Source organism: Rhodamnia argentea, chromosome 1 (genome assembly GCF_020921035.1).
Source record: "Rhodamnia argentea isolate NSW1041297 chromosome 1, ASM2092103v1, whole genome shotgun sequence".
Taxonomy (NCBI): domain Eukaryota; kingdom Viridiplantae; phylum Streptophyta; class Magnoliopsida; order Myrtales; family Myrtaceae; genus Rhodamnia; species Rhodamnia argentea.
Genome location: NC_063150.1, coordinates 30,765,968 through 30,790,559, shown reverse-complemented (window position 1 = coordinate 30,790,559; position 24,592 = coordinate 30,765,968). Strand labels below are relative to the sequence as shown.

General features: G+C 40.6%; 2 protein-coding genes and 1 pseudogene across 4 annotated transcripts; 2 read left to right on the top strand and 1 right to left on the bottom strand.

Moving 5' to 3' along the window:
* Positions 1-589: 589 nt before the first annotated feature.
* Positions 590-24,210, top strand: LOC115743841 (probable aldo-keto reductase 1). 3 transcript variants are annotated; one of them, XM_048275542.1, is made up of 7 exons: positions 590-696; positions 888-1,055; positions 1,161-1,364; positions 1,472-1,644; positions 1,774-1,870; positions 1,985-2,138; positions 23,915-24,210. In XM_048275542.1, exons 1-7 carry the CDS (start codon positions 646-648, stop codon positions 24,121-24,123), a joined length of 1,056 nt encoding a protein of 351 aa, XP_048131499.1. In that variant the 5' UTR covers positions 590-645; the 3' UTR covers positions 24,124-24,210. The 3 variants fall into 3 exon arrangements, with proteins under 3 accessions (XP_048131499.1, XP_048131504.1, XP_048131496.1); XM_048275547.1 differs by lacking the exon at positions 23,915-24,210 and adding an exon at positions 2,224-2,419; XM_048275539.1 differs by lacking the exons at positions 590-696; positions 888-1,055; positions 1,161-1,364; ... (1 more) ...; positions 1,774-1,870; positions 1,985-2,138 and adding exons at positions 22,360-22,512; positions 22,601-22,768; positions 22,875-23,081; ... (1 more) ...; positions 23,492-23,588; positions 23,679-23,832.
* Positions 8,538-12,581, bottom strand: LOC115743973 (annotated as a pseudogene).
* LOC125312503 (probable aldo-keto reductase 1) lies at positions 17,815-19,608 on the top strand. Its single transcript, XM_048275555.1, has 7 exons — positions 17,815-17,950; positions 18,039-18,206; positions 18,305-18,511; positions 18,619-18,791; positions 18,922-19,018; positions 19,109-19,262; positions 19,345-19,608. Exons 1-7 carry the CDS (start codon positions 17,891-17,893, stop codon positions 19,539-19,541), a joined length of 1,056 nt encoding a protein of 351 aa, XP_048131512.1. The 5' UTR covers positions 17,815-17,890; the 3' UTR covers positions 19,542-19,608.
* Positions 24,211-24,592: the final 382 nt, after the last annotated feature.

Below are 24,592 nucleotides of genomic sequence, written 5' to 3'. Positions count from 1 at the left end.
GTTTGCAATATGCTTGATATCTTCCTGCCATGACGTTTCTCCTTTCTAGATGCACTTGTCTTCGCGAAAAATGAACGATTTTGAAAATATCTTCCTAAAAATGACCATTTGTGTCGCTTATGTAATTAATCAATGAGAGGCGCTTTTATGATCGACATCAATTTATGTCTAAATATTTTTATGAGCGATGAAAATATTTTTCGTTTTATTCATTTCTGTTAACGATACGAGCGATTGCTTTTTTGAGAAATATTTTCCATGTTATTCAATTTTTGCGAAACAAACGGAACCTTTGAGGTACTTTCTTGCAAAGAGTTGCATCGACAACCTTCCCTGTCCTGGGCATAAAAGGATCTTTCTAACGCCATAGCCAATTGCTGCTGCATCCACAGGAGAGCCAGGAAAATTAAAAATCACTATGGTCAGTGACATATTGGGTGATGCAACCAACAGTTGAACACAGTAGAGCTCTTGCGCATCTGCTTACGTGACGAGGGGTCAACGCTCAATGGCATGTTGACTGGTCATCATATAGAGTTTCCTTTCTTCATCCTTGTCACCCAAACTCCTATAAATATGGATGACGCTCGACGATGACGAAACCAGAAAATACAGCAAGTAGCGACTTCGAGATATCATCCAAAAATGGCCGGGGTTCGGATTCCGCGAGTGAAACTCGGAACGCAGGGTCTTGAGGTTTGTATTCGAAACTCATTCTTCCTTGGTCGTGTTTTTAATGGTGCACGTACGAGATCGAAGTTTTATCACATCGTTTCATTGTTTGTGGTTGATTGAATTCCCGTGGACTCGCTTAAGCTGCTTCATGCTGAACTGTATGATTTTTCGTTTCTTCTTCATCTTCTTATTCTGTTTTGGGATGATTGCAGGTTTCGAAGTTGGGTTTTGGCTGCATGGGACTCACGGGTATTAACAATGATCCTGTCCCGGAGGAAGCCGGCATAGCGATCATCACCGATGCGTTTGCCAAGGGGATAACATTCTTTGACACATCGGACATATATGGACCCAAGATCAATGAGATTCTGGTCGGAAAGGTAATGTGAAAAGGCCGAAGCACACAAAGTCCGTAGTTTAGTCTTTCAGCTGATAAATTTTACTAACTCCGTTATTATTAAAACTTTGTGATCTCGTAATTGCAGGCATTGAAGAAGTTGCCGCGGGAGGAAGTACAGATAGCCACCAAATTTGGTGTTGTGAGAATTGAAGCGGACAATATCGTGATCAAGGGGACGCCTGAATACGTCCGCTTCTGCTGCGAGTCCAGCCTCGAGCGCCTTGGTGTCGAATACATTGACCTCTACTACGTGCATCGGATTGACACGTCAGTCCCCATAGAGGAAACGGTGAGTTCGTTTAGCAGCTCTTCCTGTTTGTGGATAATTGCCGATGCGCGAAACAGGCTTTAGCGATCAGATATTAACAAAACCAACACGGTTTCGAAAAACCGCAGATGGGGGAACTGAAGAAGTTGGTGGAAGAGGGAAAAGTGAAGTACATCGGCTTGTCGGAGGCTAGCCCCGACACTATACGGAGAGCGCACGCAGTTCATCCCATCACGGCCTTACAGATGGAGTGGTCACTCTGGACTCGCGACATCGAGCAAGAGATCGTCCCTCTCTGCAGGTACATTGCTGTTCAGTGCCATCCTAGAAAGACTTCGAATCCTTTGCTAAGTTGTTCTCCGAAAGAGAGACTTTTCGCTTTGCACGATGTTTTCTTCTAACCTTTTGGCCTGCCTCTCGAAATTTTCAGGGAGCTCGGAATCGGCATCGTTCCATATAGCCCTCTCGGCCGTGGGTTCTTCGGCGGCAGGGGAGTCACAGCTGCTGTGCCTGCAAATAGTTTTCTGGTATGTTAATAGTTAAACGGACTCTTCTTTCTTAAAAAGTTTTAGACTCATACATGCAAGATGGTCCAAAAGCTTCTTCACTAATGATCGCTAAACTTTCCCCTCATTTCTCAGGAAAGACATCCCAGGTTTCAAGCAGAGACCCTGGACAAGAACAAGATTCTTTACTTCCGAATCGAGAAGTTAGCGAAAAAGCACAATTGCACCCCTATACAGCTCGCACTCGCATGGGTTCTCCATCAAGGAGATGATGTTGCGCCTATCCCTGGTGAGAATCTAATCTTCACGACATTCATTAACAGAGATAACTTGGAATTGGAATTTCTGTAGTGACTTCATGCGGTTTTCCGCAGGCACGACGAAGATTAAGAACCTGGATGATAACATTGGTTCCTTGGGAGTGAAGCTTACGGAGGACGATGTGAAAGAGATCTCGGATGCTGTACCGACCGATGACGTCGCCGGCGACAGGATCAACGAGCACTTTGTTCGCTGCTCGTGGAAGTACGCCAACACTCCGCCCGTGGATGTGAAATTGTGGGCATAGTAGGCTTCTTCTGAGCGTGTTGGTGGAGCATTGTCTGGCTTTCTGCTCTCTTTTTGCTCCTTGTAACCTCGTTCAGGAAATAAAACGAAAGGAATCTTTGTTCGGTGAAAAACTACTCATTCGAAAAGCATTTTTCTAAAAATGATTGCTTGTTTTTTTTTTAGAATAATTAATCAATTAAAAATATTTATACTACCAATAACAATTTATGTGAAAGATGAAAATATTTTTCATTCATTCATCTTGTTAAACATAGAAGCAATCAATTTTTAGAAAAAAATATTTTTTAACTCATTCATTTTTCACGAAATAAACGTAACATTGATGAAATGTTTAAAACCGAACCAGGAAATTCTACGCTATTGGCTTCTTTTGCGCTCATGAAGCATTTGTTCGCTGGTTATTCTTCTCTGCTACAATAAGGAGCCAGAAATCAAATTGCCAACAGCAAATGTTCAATCCATCGAACAGATGATGGAATTGAAGCCACCTAAACCCAATTTGTGATGGTTTTGTGGTTATAGAAGTATGAAAATCGAAGTGTAGTACTAATTAAAGCTAGATGTCTACATAGATGCAGATCTATAATTTGGTTGATTATAATGTTAGTTGATGCATGATGCAGAACGTGCCAAATAAATAAAGTTTTTTTTCGTAAGTTTGTTTAGGGTACGCATGTACTTTTCCATAAGAGAATATGCTTGTTAATTGTGACATTAACTAAACCTAGGTAATTCAATTGCGAAACTAAACAAAAAGCCATTGTTTTCTTTACATAATTGCGTACTTGATCACGATCACGATCACGATTGAACGTAACAAATATTTACATAATATCGTAATGGAAGCTATATTTTACAGTGTTTTGTATTTGGCCACAGCCTAATACCATAAATTCGAAAAATTTGGTTTCTTTTTATTTTACATTATGGCTCTTAAATGCGTCATGCTATTTAAAATTTAATATCCGATGACCAAATTGGGTTCACTAATTTCTTATCAAATCGATTCCTAAAGCATTCATTCAGAATATTAAGATCGAGTACAGTAGTTTGACACCAATTCCGGTATCATCGGTGAAAGAACATTTGTATACTTCATTTGTGGGAAAATTACCAAAAAAGTATTAAACCTATTACAATTGTGCCAATTCAGCCTTATACCTTTTTTTTGTGCCAATTTAGTTCTAAACCTTTTGCATTTGTGCCAATTTAGTCCATTTGGTCGGCTTGTACTGATGTGGCATCGCCCGGCCGGCTTGTACCGACGTGAAAATTTTTTAGCAACATTTTAATAATATTTAATATTTCTTATTTCTTATTTCCTTTCTTTTTTTTTCCTTCTTTCTCAAATTTTCCCACTTCCCCCTACAGTCACTAGGCAGGGCCGCGAAGCCCTCGCCGACGACAACTCGGGCTTCATGGCCCTCACCCAGCCTAGCCTAGCTTGTGCGAGGTCATGGCGGCCATGGGCTCGCCCGCATTTGGGCGAGGCTGCCTCGCCCGAAGCCGCAATGGCTTACCCAGCCTGGGTGAGGCCTAGCAAGGGCTTCGCAGCCTTCTCCCAGTGGTCGGTGAGCTTCGACGACGCTCGCTGGCCCGGGGGGAGGGGGGGAGAGGGGAGAAGGGGGAAAATGAGAAAGAAAAGAAAAAAAAGAAACAAAAATATTAAATTTTATTAAAATTTTGTCATGTCAGCACCAACAGGCTAAATGGAATGAATGGGCACAAATACAAAGGTTTATGACTGAATTGGCACAATTGCAATAAATTTATGACTTTTTTGGTAATTTTTCCTTCATTTGTTAAATAATAATTCCATATATCCAAGTTTTCATTACTCTTTTTTGTCGCTCGCTAGAAAACTTCTCAATGGATTTTGAGGATGACAAGATAATCCTTATCATCTGCATCTTATAAATGCATCTAAGGATTTGTGTGCAGGTGGTAACTCAGATAGAAGGAATATCAATGCCTTTGTGATTTTATTCTCTATGGGCGGGTTTCTTGTTGAATTTCCCCGAGAGTTGCATCAGCAAACTTTTCTGTTTTGGGCATAAAAGGATCTTCCTAATACAATAGTCAATTGCTGGGGAATGGCTGCACCCACGGGATAGCCAGGAAAATTAAAAACCACTATGCTCGTGATAATCTAAAGTTTTTGCGCATCTGCTTAGGTGATAATCCAAAGTTTCCTTTCTTTATCATTGTATTTGCCACATAAACTCCTATGAATAGAGGCTTAATACCCTAAAAAAACCTCCCATTTTAGCTATTGTCCAATTCCACCTTTTGCCTCACAAAAAAAAAAAAAAAAAAAAACTCTAACTTTAGGTGCAATTCTAATTGTACCCTAATTTTTTCTTATCCCATAAAAAACTTCCAACTTTAGGTCAAGTCTCATAAAGGCCCCTCAATGCAGTATCAATTTCTACCACAATTTTTTTTATCTCGTAAAATAAATATCAACTTTAAGTCCAGCTTCAATTTTACTCTAACTTTTTTTGTCTTATAAAAGATCATCGACTTTTACTTGAATCTTAAATCTGCCTCCATTGACCCCGTGTCAAAATCGTCCTTAGTAATTTTGTGTTAGGTCTTCGATCTCTCATGATTGGGACTCGCCATCAGAGAACTTGTGCTCGGAATGCTCAAATAGCTCATACTTGAGAGTTTTTCATTTTTCGGTTGTCGGCAAGAAATTTATGACGGAGGACTAATGGGGGCAGATTTGCGACTCAAGTAAAAGTTTGGGGCTTTTATGAAACTGTAAAAATTTTAGGTCAAAATTGGGATTAGATGGTGAAATTCATATAAGATCTAAACTTGGGAGTTTTTCATAGGACAAAAAAAGGTTTAGTGTAGATTGAGACAAGACATAAAGTTAAGGTTTTTTTTGCAAATTAGGGTAGAATCGGGGCTGGACCTAAAAATAAAGGTTTTTTTTTTAGACAAAAGATAGAATTGTGGCAAGAGCTAAAGTGGAAGGTTTTTTGGGGAATTAGACCTATAAATATGCATGGAATTTGATGACTGCGAAACTAGAAAATACAACAAGTGGTGACTTCAAGATAGCATATGAAAAGGAAAAATTAATAAAAAAATTCTAAACGTATTGCAATTGTGTCAATTCGGTTCTAACCTTTTTTTTTTTTGCCAATTGAGTTTTAAACTTTTTGCATTTGTATTAATTCAATCCATCCAGCCAACTTTGGCCGGCTAGAGTTGACGTGGCACTGTTGACGCTAACGTGGCAATTTTTAAAAATACATTAATGTTTTTCAATCTTTTTATTTACTTTTCATTTTTTTTTCGTTTTCTTTCTTCTCCTTCTTCCTCCAGCCGGTTGCCAGATTAGTGTTTGGCCGTAGGCAAGCATTGCAAGGCTCGGCCTGACTGTCGCGGGTACAAGACACTATCATTATTGCCTTGACAAGCAACAGCAAAAAGAGCTTGAACTTCCTCATTGTATAGTATTTCATTTAAAGATCTTGTATGATCCCTCGGGGTCTCAATTAGGGTATGTGGTTCTAAAGGTGAGGCCTAGGGATGTCAAATGGGTGGGTTAGGTCGAGTTTGGGTCAAGTTATAAATGGTCCGATTCAAATTGACCAATTAACCCGTTTATGGCCCATTTATGCACAATACAAATTTCTTGACTCATACCCGACCCGACCCAATCCATATCCAACTCATACCCGACCCGACCTATTTTTTAAAACACTTCTATATTTAATCTAATATATGAAAATTTGTTTCTTATGATTGTTTAATGAAATTATATTGCTAAAATATTTTCATGAAATACAAGTCGGCATTTTTTATAATTTTAATTTTTTTTTATAATTCTATAATTTTATAATTTTTCTTTTTTTTTTCTTTCTTTACCTTTTTTTTCCCTTCAACGTCAGGTGAGGGTCGCTGGCCGAACCATTTAAGATTCATTATATTTCATAATTTTTTTAATAGTTATAATGCTATGGGATCGGCTCTTGTGAGCTAATGAAATAAACGTGCACAACTCCTAAAAAAAGACAATCTTGTAATTTAATTAGAGTTAATCTAATGACAGACGAAACATACAATATACTGCAAGAATTACTTGTAAAATGAAGACAGGATCATCGACAAGTATCGGAAGAACTTGTTTTTGGTCAAAATTGACAGACGAATCATGCTCTTGGTCAAAATATTACAACAAAGGGGTATCGAATGAAGTTCCAATCATGAAGCCACACCCAGCAAGAAACCTGAGAATTCACATTGAATAGTCAACTCGATAACCACATCCAATATGTTCTTGTCCACTTCAAAACCTAAAGAGGGAAAAATGTTCTTCCGGTACACAAGAGTTGACTTCTTGACAACACCTAACAGAGTAGACTAGAAGAAGATGACCCAGCAAGCGACAACCGATAGCCAAAGGTAAAGAGATTTCACTCTCAAGTATCAAATGCAGGTTCAAATCACAGCAAGCTTGCAAATAAGATGCTACAGGGTATGGAGTTCATTCACTCCTTCAAAGCGAAAGAGACGTCTGTCATTAGCTTCATAGACTTTCTTTTGATCTTTCACCGAGCCTCGCAGGATGCAGACCAGCAATTCCCACATATTCCTGTTCAAGGTATTGCCAACGAAAAGCAGCCGCTTCCCCCTCAACAATTCGATCATGTGACTCTACATTCAACCTGATCATTCACAATCTTCTTACATCAACATAGAATCCCAAAATCTCCAACGACACAGAACAATGTGCGTAGTAGAACATAAAAAAAATAATAAAAAAGCTTGACGATCCTATTTTCATGGCCAAGCAAATTTAAATTTTGAAAACTCCTAGATGGAGGAGATAAAAGATCGAGATGCACCCAATCTCAACTGAAAGGAGTTCAGAAAATAATAAAGAACCGAGCTCGCAAATGCACCTCCTTGAGCAAGCCCATGGTCAGGGTCTCGGCAATGTGGATGCAATTGTACTGGTCGGGCTTGGCCTCGCCCCAGCCGTCCAAGACCACCATGGCAACCGTCTTCCCTTTGGGCAGCTTCGGGTGATCCACTAGCTTCCATGAGAGTCATAGGTCGGCAAGAGTCGAGTCAAGTCGAAGAGGGAGAGAGAAGATCTTGAAGCTGTATCGTATAGCGAGTGAAGAGTTTGAAGACTGAATATGGAAGAAGAAGAGATTGGGTTAAATGAGTTGAATGGGTTCTAAATGGGTTCAAAACAGACTCATTTAAGACCTGTCTATTTTGGCCTTCTAATTTTTAAAATCCATTATGGCTGGTTTAGAATAAAGAGTGACCCACTAATGATCCATTTAAATAAAAATGGGTTCATTAGACCCATTTTCACGGATCTAGAGGCCAAGCCTCGCCATGGATCACTAGCTCCCTTGGTCCGCCATTGTACAAGGAACAACGAAGTGTTTGTCAAACATTTTATAAAAGGTTATATGTCTTTTTAAGTGTAGTGAGAATTGCATCAAACACTCTATTTTAGGATGCCTATGTTTCTCGAAAAATTAATGATTTGGAAAATATTTTTTTAAAAGGTATTGCTTATGTCGTTTGAAAACGTTAGTCAATGAAAATGTTCTCATTTTCGATAACAATTTATATCAAAATATTTTAGTGGACGATGAAAATAGTTTTTGTTCATGCATGTTTGTATTGCAAGCGATCATTTTAATAAGAATAACAAATCATCATTTTTTGCTAAAAAAGGTTCTCTTAATCAGAGTAATAATCGATGGGAGTGTGCAGCAGAACCTCAAAACCTTCGCCTGGAGATATTATCAAGAGGGAGCCCAAGTCCAAGCCCGTTAACATATCCAATCAAACCCACATTTACTTAAAAGTTTAAGCTAATGAGTTATGAGCCAATATGGGTATATTAGCTGCTCTACACGACTTCGATTTTTCGATATGGGATTTCTTAACACAACTCACTCACATGTGTTTCCTAACAATAATGTAAATTTGTTTATGAATTAACTTTACGTAAACAAATTTATTCAAACTTAGGATCTAAGGGACTTAACAATCCCTGGTTTTATTTTTTCCATCGAGCCCATGATCGATTTCAAACCTTGGTTACAGACGGGAAAATGAACAATGCAGAGAGCTAAACAATGCTCCATGAAATGGAACTAAAGTCTAGGCCGACGATTTCCGGCCTCTCGGGGGAGTCCGAGTACCTCCATGAGTAATGAGCATACCCTTCGTGAATACTGCCACCGGCGACCTCATCGATCGGCACGGCATCCGATATCACTCTAACATCCTCCTCTGTAAGCTTCACTCGCAAGGAACCAATGTTGATGTCCAGGTTCTTTATCTCGGTCGTTCCTACGAAAACCAATGTCTAAGTTAAGAAATTCATAATGCGACGCGTCTATTAGGGCGTGCATGGTAACACTTCTGCTTCAAAAATCAACTTCCGATCAGAAGTTGATTTTTATACTTCTCCTCAGAAGCAGAAGTTGATTTTTTCACTTCTTCTCAGAAGCAGAAGTTGATTTTTCCACTTCTACTTCGTGAGTTATTTCTGATTAGAGAAATTCGTTTGATAACGGTTGAAAATTTTTACTTCTGAAACATTATTAACAAAATATTCTATAAAAAATTATGATCGATGGTCGAAAAATTTCTACTTCATTTTTGAACTTTTTAAATTTCTTTAAAAAAATTATTAAAATTTTAAAAGTAACAATTTATTTTTTATTTTTTATTCCGGCGGCCGGATACTGCGACTTGGCCACGGTGGCTGGCACGGTGGTCGATGGTTGATGACAAGGGGCGATGGTTGGCAGCTATCATGGCTCGCAAAGATTGGCGGTTGGCGGCGATCGCGGCCGACCAAGGTTGGCAGTGGGCGGTGGTCGACGGTTGGCGGTGGTCGGCGGTTGTGGGCGGCGGTCGATGGAGGTCTACGGTAGGCGGGAGCAGGCGATGGTCGGCGGTGGTCGTGGGTGGCGGCCGATGGAGGTCGGCGATGGGCAGCTACCTGCGACGATCCGCGGCGGCGGAGTTTGGAAGAGATGGGTATGATCGAAAAGAAGGTGATGGTGTAATAAAAAAAGAGTGAGGCACGAAGTACTTCTTAAGTTGGAGATGCTATTTTTTTTAACTTCTCAAATTAGGGAAAAAAACAACTTCAGATGTGAAAATTCACTTCAGAAGTAGAAATTTCTTTCAAAAGTAAAAATTTTTGCCAAATAGATTTCTGCTTCAAAAGTTATATTACCAAACGGATTTTTACTTCCAGAAGTGTTATCGTGTGCACCCTTAATGAACCAAGAATTCATGGATTCAGAGAACTTATAAAGCCATGTTTAGAAACCGATCGATGGGCACCAGAAAACAGTTGCTAGTCTCTTTAGCAGCAAGTGGAAGGCGATGGCTACTGATGGTCGGGACGCCCATCGCCTGCAGCGATCCCCAGTAGTCATTAGAGACTGTTCTATAGGACTTTAGGGATGGGACAAGCCATCGTAGTCCAGTTTTTTGTAGTAAAAGGGAATGTAATAGTCGTACAATCGATGCTTCCACTCGAGAAAAATAGGCACAAAAAATTGGCCACACACCCGGGATCGGCACGACGTAGTCCCCTTGATGGAGAACCCATGCCAGCGCGAGCTGGATCGGGGTGCAATTGTGCTTTTTGCTAGCTTCTCGATTCGGGTGTAGAAGATTTTGTTCTTCTCCAAATTCTCCGATTGAAACCTAGGATGCCTTTCCTGATAAAATAAACGAGAAGGTTTGAGGAAACAGGATTCTCTTGGAGAAGCTTGGACTTAAATGATACGCACACAAAGAAATAAGACATGTCACATACCAGAAAGCTTTTCTCAGGCATAGTTCCTGCGACTCCCTTACCGCCGAAGAACCCGTGACCGAGAGGACTATACGACACTATCGCGATCCCAAGCTCCCTGAAAATTCAAGAAGCCGGTGTTTAATCCGAGTGCTGGATATACCTAATTAAAATGGACCAATTTATGAAGGTTTGGTGTCTACTAGGATGACGGTGGACAGAGTTTTCCTCTACTTTTTTCTCGCAAATGTCTTGAGAGATAAGAGTAGAGCAAGCAATGTACTTACAGAGAGGGACGATTTCCTGTTCGATGTCACGAGTCCAGAGCGACCACTCGATTTGTAAGGCAGTGAGGGGATGAACCTCGTGCGTTCTCCGTATGGTGTCGGGGCAGGCTTCCGACAAGCCAATGTACTTCACTTTTCCCTCTTCCACCAACTTCTTCAGTTCCTCCATCTGCAAATTTGTTGGAAACTGATGAGTTTAAAGTCTGATGGAGCAGAGAAACCTATTCAGTTTTCTTTGACTTTGGAAAGCTTACAGTTTCCTCTATTGGGACCGATGTGTCGATTCAATGCACATAATAGAGATCTATGTAGCCGACATCGAAGCGCTTTAGGCTGGCCTCGCAGCTCGAGCGAACATCATCATCCTGAATTTGGTAGCTAACTGTACCTTCTCGCGAGGCAACTTCTTCAATGCCTGTAAATGAAGTCACTAAGGGCGCGCATGGCAACACTTCTGCTTCAGAAATTGACTTCTAGCTACAATTTGATTTTTCTACTTCTACTCAGAATCAGAAGTTGATTTCTGATTAGAAAAATTCGTTTGGTAACGGTTGAAAATTTCTACATCTGAAATATTATTAACACAAAATATTTTATGAAAAATTATTATTGGCGGCTGAAAAATTTCTATTTCATTTTTAAAATTTCTAAATTTCTTTAAAAAAATATTAAAAATATTATTTACTTTTTAAAATAACAAAATTATTATTTATTTTTTACTCCGGTGGCCGGAGACGGCGACTTAATGGTAGACTGCGGTGACAAGCGGTGGCGGGCGGTGGGAGGTGGTCGGCGGTGGGTAGTCGGCAGTTGGCCGCGGGGGGTGGCGGTGGTGGCCAATGGTGGGTGGCGGTCGGCGGAGGTTGGCGATGGCGCAGACGGCGGTTGGTGGGTGACAATGGTCGCGAGCGGCGATGGGCGACGGCTGGCGGAGGTCGCGGTGGTTGGCGGCAGGGGTCGGTTGGTGGGTGCTAGAGGTTTTGTAGTGGGCGACGGTAGGTGGAGGTTTATGGTGGGTGATAATTGGCGGTTGTTACGGGGGACAATGGGAGGCGGCCGGTGGAGGTCGACGATGGGCGTCGCCCAATGGAGGTCGGCGATGGGCGGTGGCCAACGGTGGTTGACGGCTGCGGTGGGCGATGGTCGGCAATGGGTGGTGGCGTAGGCGGGCGTGATCGAAAAGAGGATAAGGGCGTAATGAAAAGAATGTGAGTTGAGAAGTACTTCTTGAGTTGAGTAGCAATATTTTTTTAACCTCTTCAATTAGAAAAAAAAAAATAGTTTTAGAAGTGAAAATTCACTTTAGAAGTAGAAATTTCTTTCAGAAGTAAAAAATTTTACCAAACGAATTTTACTTCAGAAATTACATTATTAAACAGTTTTTTTACTCAATAAGCACTTATGAAGCAGAAATTCACTTCCAGAAGTATTATCGTGCGCACCCTAAGTTTCTCTTCTTTTTCCTCACACCATGTAACTAAATTTCTATCAGGTAAAACAATAAACGCTTTCAAATTTTGCATGTTTCTGTTCACAGTTACCTTCCCAACAAGAATTTCATTTGTTTTCGAGCCATATACGTCCGACGTGTCGAAGAACGTTATCCCCTTGGCGAACGTGTCGGTGATGATGGATACACCGACATCCTCCGGGACAGGATCGTTGTAGATTCCTGTCGGTCCCATTCAGCCAAAGCCCAACTTGGAGATCTGCAGCACCAAGAAAACCAAGAAGTAGAGCAAAAGAACTCGCACATTTCAGCCAGAAACGGCACTGAACTTGGCGAACTTGTCAAAGAGAACGCAAAATATGCCTTGGAGAATTATGGTCTCTCCCCCTTATGCAAAAGGAGCCAAATGAATCTATCATCTGCACTGAACTTGTGCTTTTCATTCCCGACTCAGAAGTCGAATCAACAACAAGAAATCATCGTCTAACGCCGAAAAACTACCATGGATTTTCGCCACTCCATGTGATCAAGAAGTAGTTTCAGTGGCAAATCACCTCAAGACCATGAATTCCAAAGTTTCACTCTAGGAATTTGAACTTCTTGCTCCTTCGCCATGTCTTAATGGCTACTTTTATTTTCTTGGTTCAATCCTCGGGAAGTTCCATGCTTATATATAGGAGTCGAGGCGACCAAAAATATGCGTAAAAATTGATAACATTTGCTTCCAAATTAAATTTTCGTATACTTGTTAAGCAAACGTCTTTCTTTTAGAAGTATTCTCAACGCCATAATATCTATAAACTCAATTATTTAATTACTGAAAAATATAACTAACTAAGTGAACGATAACAGAGGCAGCTTAATGCATTCTCCACAATTTATCATGTGAAAGAACTTTTTGTTATTAATTAGTTTGATTTCCTATTCCTCAATGGCTCTATGACTGCAATATGGTGACAAGAGATTGTTTGACCTAAGGATTGAACAATGACTCGTCGACGGAAGCAGATGCGCAACACCTCCACAGCCGCCACTTGCGGTTGGTTACTTTAAAGCTTGCGTCACCTGGTACGTCACAAGGATCTTCGATGACGTCACTCACACACACTTAGCGAGAAGCAAGTAATGTTGTAGCCAAGTTCCTATTGTACGTGCCATAATATTCCAGCCATGTCATGTGCTAACTAGGATGCACCCTGTTGTATTTGTTGCTTTTGCTATTCCTTATTGTTGAATATAAATCCGATCGCAACGGGCTATGATTGTTGATGTATGGGTTTGATGCAGGCGCATTGGGCTTTGTTGATCGATTCAAGTTGAAGTTGCCGATTATGCAGAAAAGCTATCGATTTCATAGTTGCTGATTCACTACTTAGATGTCGATTTACAAGCTTGTTGACGATTCCGAGACTACTAATCGACTACCTAGCAATCGGAAGCTGTTCTAGATAATTTCCTATGCTATTTGACGATTTTTCAAGGTGTATGTTTGGCTTCCCAGGCTAGTGAACCAATTTGAGTTCAAGTTTTGTGAGTCTCAAATATGTTGCAGGTTTCAAGAGACAAAGTTCAGGTCTCTAGGTGTTTTAATTCATTTTTCAGTTCATAGGTCTTTATAGTATTTTTCAAGTTCTCATGCCATTAATATAAGATAGTTCCCATGTCATCAATGCTTAGTCTATGCCCTATGTACTAATAACTTAAATAGAGGCGAAATCTCAAATGTGGGGTCATAGCTTGAATATTGAGAATATATGAGACCTGTCTCTATGTGAGCAAATATCTATCCCGATTTCTGTATCCTTAAAAGGTGGATTCTTCCTTGGTGGTGAGCCAAGAAGCACTATATTCTCGGCTGGTGCTATTCAGTAGGCCTTTGGTGGTAAGCTTTTCCTATTCCAATGTCTTGTATCCTCGGCCAATGACTTTTTGTAAGCCTTAGTGGTGAACTACGTCAATTCCAATCGTGATACTTGATTGGTGGTAAGTTTCTTCTATTCCAAAGTCTTGGATCCTTGGCCGGTGATTTTTTGTAAGCGTTGATGATAAACTTCGTCAATCTCAATCATGATACTTGATTGATGTTGAGCTTCTCCTATTCCGAAGTCTTGTATCCTAGGCCGGTGATTTTTTGTAAGCCTTGATCGTGAAATTTGTCAATCCCAATCGTGATACTTGATTAGAGGTGGATCCTGCATGTCTTGATTTCGATCGTAATCTATCTTACATTTAAATTTTACCCATTGACATCACTTCCATTACAATCTAACCTATCCGTACTTCCTTCGACGTCACTCAAATTGACATTCGCTCGGCCCCACAATCGCATCGGGGTTTACAAAGACGAGCAAGAGTCACCCAGTACTCTTCTCTACTGCTGCAATGAGCACCAAGTTGGATCCCACAAAATTAAGTACCTTCCATGCATCGTTAGGACAATGATCGATTTGATGTAAGGTTCTTGTAGTAATGTGACATTGACAATGCATCTATCTGGAGATAGAGATCCAAGGATTCCAAAAGTAATGTGACACTGTGGGAAAAGCTGGATGTTAAACTATTTGCTTGTCAATCGGGGTAGGGGAAACTTTTCCTAGGGTGTATATGGTTCCCAGAACGATTCAAGAAAATCTCTGGACCTAATTTGAATGAATGAGCTCCAGCATCTATGAGCGACATTATAAAAAAGGTTATCAAATTTGGAAGGGAAAATCTGGATAGGAACCTGAGGAGCTGTCTGCATACTTTGGATTTTCATGTGTTCATCGGCATCATCAGACCAGTCACTTTCACTAGCTCCTTATAATGCGTAGATGGCAGAAATGGAGTTATTTTTTTTTCCTCCCTTTTCATTGCCTTTTTTTTTTTTTTTTTGAATGAGGGCAGGAAGGGCCGGTGAGGGCCACGGCACCCTCATTAGCCACTAGACGAAGGCTCGTATTGCGGCCCTCACCGGCCAAAGCGAGCGCCACCAAGCCCTTGCTTGGCCCAGGTCCGGCAAGGGCTTATATGCCCTTGCTTTGGCCGGCGAGGGCATCGTGGCCCCGCCCAAAGCTGGCAATGGTTGTCGGCCCTCACAAAAAAAAAATAATAATAAGAAAAAGGGAAAAAACATAAAGAAAATTATTTTAAAATGTCCATGTTAGGACCGACCATGCCACATAGGACGATCGGCTTTCATGTCGGTGATTTTCAATTAAAATTGATCGGATGAATTTAGTTGGTACAACGTGAAAAATTTTATAATTCAATTAAAACAATTGAAAGTGCAATAGATTTAGGATTTTTTTTGGTAATTTTTCCTATTTTTTCCCACCATGATGTTTCTTCTTTTTTAGGTAATTTTGTTTGCCTTTCTTATTTGGGATCTTGTGTTGGAATATCTTGCAATGCCTTCCCTTGTTGTTCTTGCAACGTGGATTTCCTCTGGAATTTTCTCCAAGAGTTGCATTCGCAACCTTATTGTTTTTGGCATTAAAAGTAGGGGTAAGCATGATTTCAAGGTAGAACGTAGAACTTGGAATCGGATTGGTGGGGAACCTATCCGGTTCCAAGTTCCAAGTTATGCAGAATAGGTACCGAATTTCAAAAATTAAGAAACCTGTTCCATTAGGTAAGTTTCAGATTTCAAGTAGGTGGATACTGGAACCCGTAACATGATGGATAACAAGTTTTTGTACTTTTCTTGGTATATCTTTTCATGCGATCATGTGATATTCTATGACGTCTAATGATGGGTGTATAAGCCGAAACTACTAGTCCGAGCTTCTATTTCCAGCAATATTTATGATTGAAATTTTTACTTTGTTAATGTTTCATAGTTATTCGTGTGTCAAGAAATTATGGTCAGTGAATTGTAACAGTAAATGGAGATAATTAAAGTTGATGATTCATGGCAGTAACTCAATTAAGAATATAGACGAGAACCCGTAAAAAGCACAGAACCAATCCTGGAACCTATGATAGAGTAGGTTTCGGGTTTCAATGTATGCATGGTAGATTCTAGGTTCTAAAAAATGAGAAATCTATTTCGATGGGTAGATCCCAAATTTGAAGTGGAATCTGTATTAAATCTGGAACTACTCACCCCTAATTAAGGAATCTATCTAAGCCATAGCCAAAATTTCTAATTAAGAATCACTATGCTCGTGACATACTGGGTGATGCAAACCAAAAGTATCCGACGACTATTCAGCAAAGCAGAGCTCTTGCGCATCTGCTTACGTGATGGGTCGTGGTCAATCCCATTTTGACTATTCATCATTTAGAGTTTCCTTTCTTTGTCCTTGTCACCTAAATTCCTATAACTATGCATGACTTTTGTGATCAGGGGACCAAAAAATACAGCAAGTAGCAACTTCAAGATATCAAATGGATGGAGGCTGGAGGCGCGGGACCATCCCTAGCCCCATTGGTCCGCCGTTACACACACGGAACTATGAAATGTTTCTTAAAACATTTCATAAAAGGTTAATTTATCGGTCACATCGCTTGAGATAATTAGTTCATAGGAATGTTCTCATTTTCGATAACAATTTATATCAAAATATTTTCGCAGACGATGAAGATAGTTTTTGTTTATGTACTTCTGTAAGCAATATAAGCGATCATTTTAATCAAAATATTTTCTAAATTATCGTTTCTTCGCGGAAAAGAACAGACTCTTAATCAAATCATTAATGTAAATTTGCTTTCGAATCAAATTTACGTAAACAGATCACTCAAACAGTTTTTCTAGAACTATCCTCGGTGCCACTATATACGTAATGGGTAACGGGGGCTTGTATATTTTTACTCAATATATCATGTGAAAGACGCTTTTCTGACTAATTAGTTTTATTTCCTTTCTCGTGGACGGCTCAATGGCTGCAGCATGATTGGACCGCCAAGGCCCTCCGAAAAGGGGTACCCCAACCCCTTTGTTATTTATTATGGTTAATATCACGAAAAACTTTAAATTGGTATTCTTGTGATAAATTCACTCTAAACTAATTTTTTGACCATCAAAAATCTCAAATTGGTACATTTGTAACAAATTTACCCTATGTTAGTTTTCATTAAAATTTTCAATGAAATTACTGAGTTGGATGACAAGTAGCAGTTGATGGGTGTAACAGATTGGGATTTTTTCCATCTATTTGTCATATGTGTATTGGTTTAAGATTTTTCATGATATCAACTTAATTAAATGGAAATCAAGGAAAGGTAAATTTGTTAAAAGTGTACTAATTTGAAGTTTTTGGTGGTGAAAAAAATCAATTTCGGTTAAAGTTATTACATGTGTATCAATTTGAAATTTTTAATAATTAAAATATTAATTTGGAGTAAATTTATCACATATTTACGAATTTAAGGTTGTTGATGATGTTAACCCTATTTATTAGGTCTCACTCTTGTCATAAACACTTCTTTAGTAAATCAATGAATGAAATCGTACTTTGTTTGTTTGTTTGTTTTTTTGGTCGGGAGAAACCGTACTAGTTTAGACACCAAATAAAAAACGAAGGCTGCAGCACGGTGAAAATTTATTGGAACAACAGATAGTTTGACCTATTGGGCATCACAAAAGATGAATTTGACCGTGACCCACCAACGTAAGCAGGATGCCCAACGGCTCTACAGCCTCCACGTGTTGTTGGACATTCCAAGGTTTGCATCAGCCAGTACGTCACAGGTCTTTTTTATGACGTCACTCGCACGGATAAATATCGAAAATCTAGTAATAGTATAACCAAGTCACGTCATATATGAAGTGACGTACTGGGCGATGCAAAGCTCAAGCTGGTGGGTCATGGTCAAACCTTAATTTGAAGTTTCCCTTTCTTTATCCTCGTCGCCTCAACTCCTATAAATATGCACGAGATTTTAACGATCATAAAACCAGAAAAACACAGCAGGTAGCAGCTTCAAGATATCATCTGAAGATGGCTGAGCATCGAGGGGTTCGGATTCCGCGAGTGAAACTCGGAACTCAGGGTCTTGAGGTTCGCTTTCATGCTGAGATGATGAGTTATCGTTTCTTCTTCTTCTGACGACGGTGATGATGACGTTGATGTTTTCGGATAATTACAGGTTTCGAAGTTGGGTTTTGGCTGCATGGGACTCACGGGTGGATACGATGATCCTGTCCCGGAGGAAGTCGGCATATCGATCATCACCGACGCGTTCGCCAAGGGGATAACATTCTTCGACACGTCGGACATATATGGACCCAAAACCAATGAGATTCTTGTTGGAAAGGTAATGTGAAATGAACCGAAACGCACAAAACCGGTAATTTAGTTGATACATCTTAGTTATGTGATTATGAGGAAAACTTGATGATATCATTGTCGCAGGCATTGAAGAAGTTGCCGCGGGAGGAGGTGCAGCTAGCCACCAAATTTGGTGTGGTGAAACGCGGAGCGGACCTTGTACTAGTGACCAACGGGACACCTGAATACGTCCGCTCGTGTTGTGAGTCGAGTCTCGAGCGCCTTGGCGTCGAATACATTGACCTCTATTACGTGCATCGGATTGACACATCGGTCCCCATAGAGGATACTGTAAGTTCGTTTAGCAGCTCTTCATGCTCGTGGATGATTACAGATGCTCTGAACGGGCTATAGCGATCAGCTGTTAATAAAAACCGAATGGTTTTGAAAAACTGCAGATGGGGGAACTGAAGAAGTTGGTGGAAGAGGGAAAAATCAAGTACATCGGCTTGTCGGAGGCCAGCCCCGACACCATACGGAGAGCGCACGCGGTTCATCCCATCACGGCCTTACAGACGGAATGGTCGCTCTGGACTCGCGAAATTGAGCAAGAAATCGTCCCGCTCTGCAGGTATATTGCTTTAATGCTGTTCACTTCCATTGGAGTAGAGTTCAAATTCTTTCCTAAGTTGTTCTCCAAAAAACAGCCTTTTCCATTGGTTTCGTTTCTAATCTTTAGGATCTCCTCTCGAAATTTTCAGGGAGCTCGGAATCGGCATCGTTCCATATAGCCCTCTGGGTCGTGGGTTCTTTGGTGGCAAGGGAGTCACAGAAACTCTGCCTGCAAATAGTGCTCTGGTACGTTAGTAGTTAAATGTGCTCTTCTTGCTTTAATGTTTTCACATTCATGTACACGATGGTCTAAAAGCTTCTTCACTCATTTCTCAGGGAATGTTTCCTAGGTTTCAAGCAGGGAATTTGGACAAAAACAAGGTTCTTTATGCTCGAATGGAGAAGTTAGCTAAAAAGCACGACTGCACCCCTGTACAGCTTGCACTCTCGTGGGTTCTCCATCGAGGAGATGATGTTGTGCCGATCCCTGGTGAGGATCGAACTTTTATGACATTCATTAATAGATGACATGAATTGGGATTTCTGGTTTTGAGATTATGCGGATTCTGCAGGAACAACGAAAATCAAGAATCTCGATAATAACATTTGTTCCTTGAGAACGAAGCTTAAGGAGGACGACGTCAAAGAGATCTCGGATGCTGTCCCGAGTGAAGACGTTGCTGGCGACTTGGGCAATGAGAACTATGTCCGCTCCTCGTGGAAGTATGCGAACACGCCCCGGAGAGAAGGGAAACCGCCGGCTTACTAGACTTCTTTTGATTTGTGTTGATGAAGCATTGTTTGGCTCTTTGCTCTCTTTTGCTCCTTGTAACTGCAGTCAGAAAATAAAACTCAAGAATAGCGTATGTAAGAATAAAACCAAACCAGGCAATTCTAAGTTACTGGCTTCTTTTGTACACATGAAGCATTTGTTTGCTGGTTATTTTTCTTTTCTCATACAATAATAAGGTGCCAGAAATCAAAATGTCAGCGGCAAAATTTCATTCTATTGAAACAGACTACGAAATTAAAACCGCCTAGACAAAGTCGCGGACTCCCTCTCTCGTTCTTTGTGGCGTAACAGCTTGATATGCATCCCTTCGACGGCCTTTTCTAACTCTAGCTGGACAAGTTTGTCGGACGACGGCATGAGCCCTGCAGCTGCTCGTATCCGGAAAATACATACCACACTTTCTTACTGTTAGTTGAGAGGAATTATCATTTCTACTGTGTTGTCATGTAAAACATGTTTCTTACTACACCTTTTCTGGCAATGGCTTGATGATACCTCAGTAACGATCTGGTATAGCCAATGCAATACCTGTTCATCAGGATCGTAAAGCCGCGAAGTCTCAAGCACAACGACAGCCCTACGTGAACATCCGTCCGTTGACTCGCTATGTTTGTCTGAAGCCAATGATTCACCACCCCAGCAAGCAGACAGACTCGCTGGAGTAGCACCAGTTCTTCGCACTAGGCCACAAGAAGCCTGAGTCATCGAGCTCCATGCTGGATATCTCCGTCTGGGACTCGCTATCGGAGACCTTCCTCAGTCGCCTCTGCTCCGACATTCCTTGCTTACTTTTGTTGTGGAACTTGTATTATGCATTGCAATGTAATTGCAAGATCTCAACTTACTAAGCTAAGTCCATATATTCATGCTCATACGATGTGCATCTTCTTTTGTACTGATTTTGTTCTCATGCTTATCTATTGCGTTGAGAAAACCTCCTCTAGTAAATTTTGATACTGACAAAATTGTCCTTAGTCTAATTGAATCCGGTAAATAAATTGATGTATTTTATTTCAGGTGATACACGGGAGAAAAGAAGTTTATGTTGACTTTAGTTGGATGTTCAGTCTCAAGGCTGGAGTATCGAGTATCTAATTCTGAAGGGGTTGAATCATCTTATCCAAATTAAATGGAGTGACACTTATGTAGCTTCAACCACGCCTTTGAATGAAAATTCATATACGAACATCAACAAGCTATTAACTTCAATCGCAGTGTTCTCTGTGTTCATTCAAGTTGGAAATTACCTTCAGAGGAAAATTTACTTTCATACATGAAGAACTTTACTTATGAAAATCAAAGATTTGGTTGTAAATGCAACCTAATCAGATGGTTTAGACTCTAATCACTCAATGGCTACTTAATCTTCCAAATACAATCTCGTTCGATTAAAGATTGGAGACGTCCAATCAAAAACTGGAGAGTGGTCCTCTCAAGACTTGTCTAACAGCTAGTTTGGAGATGGAAGAGTATAAAAGTATATCATAGTACCGTTACGAGTGCGTCAGTTCTAAATCAAAAATATTCAAAGTGTAAGAGAGCTTCAAATTCTACGTACTTGTCTGCTCGAGCTTTACACTGTAATCATTGAGAGACTTTATAAGAGTGATTGAGAGAAGACAGTGTGATTTATCAAAGAGAGAATCATTAATTGTTGTAAACCCTCATCGATTTATCTAGTGAAATCCAATCTATCGGTTGCCAGCGTGGAAGAGTGGACGTAAGCTTGATCTAAGCCGAACCACTATAACTTCTATGTGCGATTTTCTCTATCCCTAAACTCTTCTCATTGTATTTGATAAAGATATTGCGTATGGGTATTCATATTCATAGACCGCATACCTTCATATTCTGATTTCACGTGACATTTGACTTGATCATTTCAGTTTCGCTATTTCAAGTCAAATTCGTGTGAAATCACTTATTCATCTTTTCTAGGTGATATTGCTAGATGCAATATATTGTTTCGTTGAGACCAATTTAAAGCCTACTGTAGCTTTTTTAAACTTGCTACCAAATGTACAAATTGCAAACTCTACTGGATTTGAAATGATGGTTTCGAAGGAAAACATTGAGGAGTCAAAATTGATGGAGTTTGATGGCCTCTGTTCGATGGATGGATCCTCCACGTCTTCGCGGATTTCGAGTGCCACAACAAGTACATCAGCAATATATCGAGATGCTGAAAGGTGAGGTTGGTAACTGCTCTTCTCATCGGGCCTAAATAAACTAGGATACTGTAGCCAAGTTACATTATACGTGACATAAAATGTCCAAGAAAATAACATATGATGTCCTAACTAGGATACCTACTGTAGTAATTTTTTTTTCTGCTAAATGTGAATATAAACTAAATAAAATTTATTGTTGAGCAGAAACCCAATTGTAACATGAGTCCCCCGGTATCCTACAAAATTGTTTGAGAAAAATTATCCAAAAAATCTTAAAATTTTTAATTTTGTCAATTTAATCCTTAACCTTTTCATAATTTACCAATGCAATCCTTTCGGCCAATTTTGGACAAAAATCATTGACGTGGACATCGTTGCCATACGTGTCGTGGTCGGCGTTAATATGGATAATTTTTATAATTATTTAAATATTTTTTTAACTTTTTGAAATTTTCTTTTATTGGGAGCCGGCGGCCCTCGCTCGTGACATACTGGGTGATCCAATCCTTCGAAGTATCCGACGGCTCCCCGGACATCTGCTTACGCGATGGGTCGTGGGTCAAACACCACTTTTCAATCCACCTCTCGCTATTCATAATTTTAAGTTTCCCTCTCTTTATCCTCGTCGCCTCAACTCCTATAAATATGCACGCAATTTTAACGATCATGAAACTAGAAAAACACAGCAGGTAGCAGCTTCAAGATATCATCTGAAGATGGCCGAGCATCGAGGGGTTCGGATTCCGCGAGTGAAACTCGGAACTCAGGGTCTTGAGGTTTGCCTCATGCTGAGATGGATGAGTTGTCGTTTCTTCTTCTTCTGACGACGATGACGATGACGATGATGTTTTCGCATAATTGCAGGTTTCGAAGTTGGGTTTTGGCTGCATGGGACTCTCGGGTGCATACAATGATCCTGTCCCGGAGGAAGTCGGCATATCGATCATCACCAATGCGTTCGCCAAGGGGATAACATTCTTTGACACGTCGGACATATATGGACCCAAAATCAATGAGATTCTCGTTGGAAAGGTAATGTGCAAAGAACCGAAACACATAAAACCAGTAATTTAGTCTTTTACCCGATACATATTAGCTATATGGTTGTTAGCAAAACTTTGTGATTTTGTCGTTGCAGGCATTGAAGAAGTTGCCGCGGGAGGAAGTGCAGCTAGCCACCAAATTCGGTATCGTGACAATCGAAGCAGGCGGTGCAATGGTGGTCAGTGGGACGCCTGAATACGTCCGCGCGTGTTGTGAGTCGAGCCTCGAGCGCCTTGGCGTCGAATACATTGACCTCTATTACGTGCATCGGATTGACACATCCGTCCCCATAGAGGATACTGTAAGTTCGTTTAGCAGCTCTTCATGCTCGTGGATGATTACAGATGCTCTGAACGGGCTTTAGCGATCAGCTATTAATACAAACCGAATGGTTTTGAAAAAATGCAGATGGGGGAACTGAAGAAGTTGGTGGAAGAGGGAAAAATCAAGTACATCGGCTTGTCGGAGGCCAGCCCCGACACCATACGGAGAGCACACGCGGTTCATCCCATCACGGCCTTACAGATGGAATGGTCGCTCTGGACTCGCGAAATTGAGCAAGAAATCGTCCCGCTCTGCAGGTATATTGCTTTAATTCTGTTCACTTCCATTGGAGTAGAGTTCAAATTCTTTCCTAAGTTGTTCTCCAAAAAAAAGCCTTTGCCGTTGGTTTCGTTTCTAATCTTTAGGCCCGCCTCTCGAAATTTTCAGGGAGCTCGGAATCGGCATCGTTCCATTTAGCCCTCTTGGTTGCGGGTTCTTTGGTGGCAAGGGAGTCACAGAAACTCTGCCTGCAAATAGTGCTCTGGTACGTTAATAGTTAAATGTGCTCTTCTTGCTTTAATGTTTTCACATTCATATACACGATGGTCTAAAAGCTTCTTCACTCATTTCTCAGGGAAATTTTCCTAGGTTTCAAGCAGGGAATTTGGACAAAAACAAGGTTCTTTATGCTCGAATGGAGAAGTTAGCTAGAAAGCACGACTGCACCCCTGTACAGCTTGCACTCTCGTGGGTTCTCCATCGAGGAGAAGATGTTGTGCCGATCCCTGGTGAGGATCGAACTTTTATGACATTCATTAATAGATGACATGAATTGGGATTTCTGGTTTTGAGATTATGCGGATTCTGCAGGAACGACGAAAATCAAGAATCTCGATAAAAACATTGGTTCCTTGAGAGTGAAGCTGACGGAGGACGACGTGAAAGAGATCTCGGATGCTGTCCCGATTGAAGACATTGCCGGCGAAAGGAGCAATGAGAACTATGTACGCTACTCGTGGAAGTATGCGAACACGCCCCCGAGAGATGGGAAACTGCCGGCTTATCAGGCTTCCATTTGATTGCGTTGATGAAGCATTGTTTGGCTCTCTGCTCTCTTTTGCTCCTTGTAACTGCAGTCAGAAAATAAAACTCAAGAATAGCTTATGTAAGAATAAAACCAAACCAGGCAATTCTAAGTTACTGGCTCGTTTTGTATTCATGAAGCATTTGTTTGCTCGTTTTCTTTCTTTTCTGATACAATAAGGTGCCAGAAATCGAAATGTCAACGGCAAAATTTCATTCTACTGAAATAGACTATGAAATTAAAACAGCCTAGACAAAGTTGCGGACTCTCTCTCTCGCTCTCTGTGGCGTAACAGCTCGATATGCATCCGTCCGACGGCCTTTTCTAACTGTAGCTGGACAAGTTTGCCAGATGACGGCACAAGCCCTGCAGCTGCTCGCATCCGGAAAATACAGACCTCACTTGCTTACTCTTAGTTGACTGGAATTACCATTTCCACTGCGTCGTCATGTAAACCATGTTTC

Coding starts and splice junctions, on each gene's coding strand:
- LOC115743841 (XM_048275539.1), top strand. CDS start 22,453: ATGGCCGAGCATCGAGGGGTTCGGATTCCGCGAGTGAAACTCGGAACT. Junction 23,362..23,491: donor GAAATCGTCCCGCTCTGCAG/GTATATTGCTTT, acceptor CGAAATTTTCAG/GGAGCTCGGAATCGGCATCG. Junction 23,589..23,678: donor TGCCTGCAAATAGTGCTCTG/GTACGTTAATAG, acceptor CTCATTTCTCAG/GGAAATTTTCCTAGGTTTCA.
- LOC125312503 (XM_048275555.1), top strand. CDS start 17,891: ATGGCTGAGCATCGAGGGGTTCGGATTCCGCGAGTGAAACTCGGAACT. Junction 18,792..18,921: donor GAAATCGTCCCGCTCTGCAG/GTATATTGCTTT, acceptor CGAAATTTTCAG/GGAGCTCGGAATCGGCATCG. Junction 19,019..19,108: donor TGCCTGCAAATAGTGCTCTG/GTACGTTAGTAG, acceptor CTCATTTCTCAG/GGAATGTTTCCTAGGTTTCA.